The 5,276-nt window shown below is 41.0% G+C and overlaps 1 protein-coding gene across 1 annotated transcript in view; it reads right to left on the bottom strand.

The window, feature by feature from the left end:
• Positions 1-1,931: 1,931 nt before the first annotated feature.
• LOC138948635 (alpha-1,3-mannosyl-glycoprotein 4-beta-N-acetylglucosaminyltransferase C-like) overlaps positions 1,932-5,276 on the bottom strand; it is a 16,742-nt gene continuing 13,397 nt past the window's right edge. The window contains exon 7 of the mRNA XM_070320204.1: positions 1,932-4,043. Within this exon, the coding sequence (XP_070176305.1) occupies positions 3,774-4,043 (270 nt within the window). The 3' untranslated portion in view covers positions 1,932-3,773. The remainder of the gene's footprint in view (positions 4,044-5,276) is intronic.

The following is a 5,276-nucleotide window of genomic DNA, read 5'->3' as shown; positions in this document are numbered from 1 at the left end:
AAACTTTAAAAACAAGAGGCGAAGCCTTCAAGGCTCACGTAAGAAATCGACAAACAGTAACACAAACTCAATCACTTCCACACCTAATACACACACACACAGTAAGCGGCATAGGTGACACTGTGCAAGAAAGCGAGACACTAGATCTAGATCTGAATGGAGGATTTCGAAGAAAAAAACAAGAGGCGAAGCCTTCAAGGCTCCCGTAAGAAATCAACAAACAGTAACATAACACAAACTCACTCACTCCGTAACACACACACACACACAAACACACACACACACACACACACACGCACACACAGTTAAAACTAACGCATCATATCAACTCGCCTGGTTCTTAAAATAATTGTGACGGTCAACACAGCCAGAAATGCCAACAAAGACAAGAAAGCTGTTGCAAGGTAAGCTTACCAAACGTTACATAGCGAATCATATGATAGTGCGTAAACAGCAAACAGTAGATCTACAATCAAAGAGAGGATCGAGTCTGGAATGAAACGCGATACAGATCTAGCATTCAAAAACTGTCTTTCACGTTCAAGGAAGTTGTTGCAAAGTACTTAAGACTTACTAAATTGTACAGACAAAACCATGACAGTGCATGTTTTGAATCTGAGGAAAAAATCGTGATCATTTTGACTTTGAGAAGAGATTCATTCCGTTTCCTTAGGCTATATCTGCATGTTCAAGTAAATGGTGGACAGTTTTTTTCGGGCAGAGTAAACTTAACTTGAGACTCTACTGCAAGTCTTGAAATTCACATAAATCGAACCACGAGCAAAGACATCCAAACATTACAGGCACTTTAGATCAACTCATTTCACTAGAGGTGACTGCCTAGCACTGTGTTTGACAGCCGTGTCTGCTGAAATAAAAAGAAATTAAAACAAAACGGATTAACAGTAGGTGACACGTTATCAGAGTGGGAGACACTAGACAGTCTGTCTCTGAACTTACCGGGACTGATACGGCTGCAAGATCGACACTGACTGCCGCGCTTTCGACAGCTCTTCCTCGCGTGGACATTGGAAACACGCTGTGCAGATCAAATTGTAGGAAATCTCCCTTTGGTATCTTCTTTATTTACTTTTCTGGAGCTTAGAAACCGAACAACATGAAATCGTCTTCCCCGGCGAATCGGCGAGGTGAGAACTGGACCACAATCCTTCGCGCGACCCCTGACCTGATCTTGACACCTGACCTGCCGTCTACATGCCAAACACGACACAAACCAGTCAACTGCTTGTACCCCTTCAAAACCCCCCACTACCCGTTTTCTTTGGATACACGCTTTAACTACACACATGCCGACACAATGTTGATCATTGCTTCAATAATTTGAAGATGGTGCTTGAAAATTAACCACGTGAAATGAGTATTTCGGTGTTTAGCCAAAAATGTTAAAGTTTCTACCACAGACATACACACATACATACATACATACATACGCACGCACGCACGCACAGACAGACAAAGTTTACCATCGCATAGGCTACACTTACGTGAGCCAACTAGTCTCGGCCCGCTCGGCAAAATAACAATGACCGAGACTTTCAGTAATTCCTTCGCGTGACGTCTAACCCTCTTACGTCATAATGTGACGTCTTCAAATGTTGTGACGTCTTCAAATGTTAAAGTTTCTACCACAGACATACATATATACATACATACATACGCACGCACGCACGCACAGACAGACAAAAGTTAGCATCGCATAGGCTACACTTACGTGAGCCAAAAATCATTTAAAAATGCTCACTCTGCACACATCAGCTGATTATTGGTATGAGTCCAAGTGGAGGGATGTTCTAACTTCTTATCCCATGTAAAATCTTGGCCATGATCTGAGATGTAGTGAGCCGAATCGTTTATACGAAAAGAATTGTGCCTTTGAGGAGGTGCAGGCAGTCCACAAAAAGAGCCAAATGAAAATGTAAGCACATGATTACATTGTCCGCAAAAAGAGCCCAAATGGAAATGTAAGCACATCATTACATTGTCCGCAAAAAGAGCCCAAATGAAAATGTAAGCACATCATTACATTTTCCGCAAAAAGAGCCCAAATGAAAATGTAAGCACATCATTACATTGTCCGCAAAAAGAATTACAGTCCGCAAAAAGAACTCAAATGAAACCCATCATAATAGTCCGAAAAAAGAACCCAAATGAAAATATTATACGTTATTTGTATTTTTGACCAAAATATGACATTTTACACAGATCTCGACAGTCATTGTTCACCTCGACCGCTAGCGCGGTCTCGGAGGAACACTAACAGCCTCGATCTGTGTAAAATGTCATATTTTGGTCAAAAATACAAATAACATTTATGTATCGATCGATTCTGGTTAGAATTCCTTTTTGTTTTGTCGGCCTCTGACGTCACATGGCTCAAAAAAAGGAAATCCAGTGTTCAATCGATACATAAGCCCATCATTACATTGCATGTGATGGAGCATGTACAAATGCCGCATGATTATTTTGTGTTTATCACCATAAATCTCCACAAGGGAGCATAGACAGCACACACAAATAAACCAATGATAATATGGGAACATCATTATACGTTGTACCCGGGGTAGGGTACATGTCACAATGTCGAATTGTTGTTGTTGTTGTGCATATTACTGTAATATTTGGCAATTTACCATGGAGCATAGATCGTCAGCACAAAAAAAGAAACCCATGGAAAAAAAAACCCGAACACACACACACACACAAAAACCGTAGTTTATCACAAGCTGGTATGCGTGTATACTGTGTATGCATATCATTACTCTGATAAGTTAAACACCAGGAACACGAACAGGTGGCACACGCGACACTGGAGCTGGGATCTTCGACATGTAGCGAGCTGCAGCTTAAAGATGCAGAGCAGGTCACAGCATGCTAGCTGATGCAACGATTTGACTTTTTGTCACATATTACGATAGAAACAGTCAGAAACTTTACACAAATATCTCACTGATGACCGCACATACCTTTAGTGTTTTCCGGCTAAACAAAACTTTGTGCGGTTTGTCAGTTCGCATCTAACGCCAAAATTGGATTAACATTTCCCGTGATCACGTTCTGGGGCTCAAGGCTGTGTGCGGTATGCCAAAATGGACCCACATAACATCTTCTACAATTTTCTCACGTAATCAAACACAATTATATATTGACGTAAAGTACCCAAGATGGAAAGAATTCTCCCACTCGCAGAGACTAATAGACTTCCATGTAAGGCTTTCGACGTAATTAATTAGATCACGTGTGGGACCTGATGTGAGCCTGATCGAGGGCCACGCTTTCCTGCCTGGACAATTATGAGAATTGATTCGTTAACAAATTGTAGTTTTCGACTCCTTGCAAGAAAGTCGACGAAACTTAGTATAATTTCAAATTGATAGATGTCCGAGGCATGACTGAAAGCCCTGGGAGCTCCGTGTCCCTCAGTTGAAGTGCCAGTGTCAAGATAAGTAACTTTAAAGATAGTAGTGCATCCGATTTGCTCTCTAACTGAATTGTCTTGGGGAACACAGCAATCGTGTGTGTGTTTGTGTGCGTGCGTGTTTATATGCGTGTGTGTGTGCGTGCGTGTACGTGCGTGTTTATATGCGTGTGTGTGTGTGTGTGTGTGTAGGTCTGTCAACCGGTCTGTTTTTGTCAGTGCCTGCATTCACCACTATCACGGCTTCATCAAGGCGTTTCTGTCATCCACCATATTTACACACACGTACAACCACCACCTACGTCTACCACTGAAACCACAACTCATTCCCTCACGTTCAAACCTTCACCGCACTGTCCGACGAAGCTCTCTGGAGGTACACCGCGATTTCTCCAATCACCACCCACTCTTTTTGCGAATGTGTGATAACGATAGTGATGCACTTCACATCTTTCTTCGTGTCCAACGATTTCTCGAAACGCCCGTTACGAAATTCACCCATCTCTTGCGTGTCTGTGCACACCGCTTTGCTTTCTCTTGACCCGATGAAGGCTCTCTCCCCATATTCCACTGTGGCGTTGTGAATAATGTCCCGTGCCACTCCGGCCTGTAAAAAGAGAGAGAAAGACAGAAAGGAAGAAATCAATCAGCCAGTCTGACAGTCACTCACTCACTCAATCAGTCAGTCTGTCAGACTATGAATCAGTCAATGAATCAAGCAGGCAATCAATGAATGAATCAATCAATCAATCAAACGATAAACCAGTCAATCAACTCTCTCACCGCAATCCATTGTAATGTTATGAATTATGTCTCTTGTCATCGTACCATCCATCCATCCATCCATCCATCCATCCATCCTTTCTTAAAACAAAGGCTTAGGCAAAAAACAAAAGTTGTATGTTTCTGGTAACATGGCTACAAAAAATAGGGTAGGTAGGTAGGTATTTTTTTGTTTTTTGTTTTTTATATTTAGTCAAGTTTTGACTAAATATTTTAACGTAGAGGGGGGAATCGAGACGAGGGTCGTGGTGTATGTGTGTGTGTGTGTCTGTCTGTCTGTCTGTCTGTCTGTGTGTGTGTGTAGAGCGATTCAGACTAAACTACTGGACCGATCTTTATGAAATTTGACATGAGAGTTCCTGGGTATGAAATCCCCGAATGTTTTTTTCATTTTTTTGATAAATGTCTTTGATGACGTCATATCCGTCTTTTTGTGAAAGTTGAGGCGGCACTGTCACGCTCTCATTTTTCAACCAAATTGGTTGAAATTTTGGTCATGTAATCTTCGACGAAGGCCGGGGTTTGGTATTGCATTTCAGCTTGGTGGCTTAAAAACTAATGAGTGAGTTTGGTCATTAAAAATCTGAAAATTGTAAAAAAAAATATTGTTTTTATAAAACGATCCAAATTTACGTACATCTTATTCTTTATCATTTTCTGATTCCAAAAATATATAAATATGTTATATTTGGATTAAAAACAAGCTCTGAAAATTAAAAATATAAAAATTATTATCAAAATTAAATTTTCGAAATCAATTTAAAAACACCTTCATCTTATTCCTTGTCGGTTCCTGATTCCAAAAACATATAGATATGATATGTTTGGATTAAAAACACGCTCAGAAAGTTAAAACGAAGAGAGGTACAGAAAAGCGTGCTATCCTTCTCAGCGCAAGTACTACCCCGCTCTTCTTGTCAATTTCACTGCCTTTGCCGTGCGCGGTGGACTGACGATGCTACGAGTATACGGTCTTGCTGCGTTGCGTTGCGTTCACTTTCATTCTGTGAGTTCGGCAGCTACTTGACTAAATGTTGTATTTTCGCCTTACGCGACT

Source organism: Littorina saxatilis, linkage group LG15 (genome assembly GCF_037325665.1).
Source record: "Littorina saxatilis isolate snail1 linkage group LG15, US_GU_Lsax_2.0, whole genome shotgun sequence".
NCBI classification, from domain to species: domain Eukaryota; kingdom Metazoa; phylum Mollusca; class Gastropoda; order Littorinimorpha; family Littorinidae; genus Littorina; species Littorina saxatilis.
The sequence above is the reverse complement of the archived record's forward strand: the minus strand, read 5'-3'. Positions and strand labels throughout refer to the sequence as shown.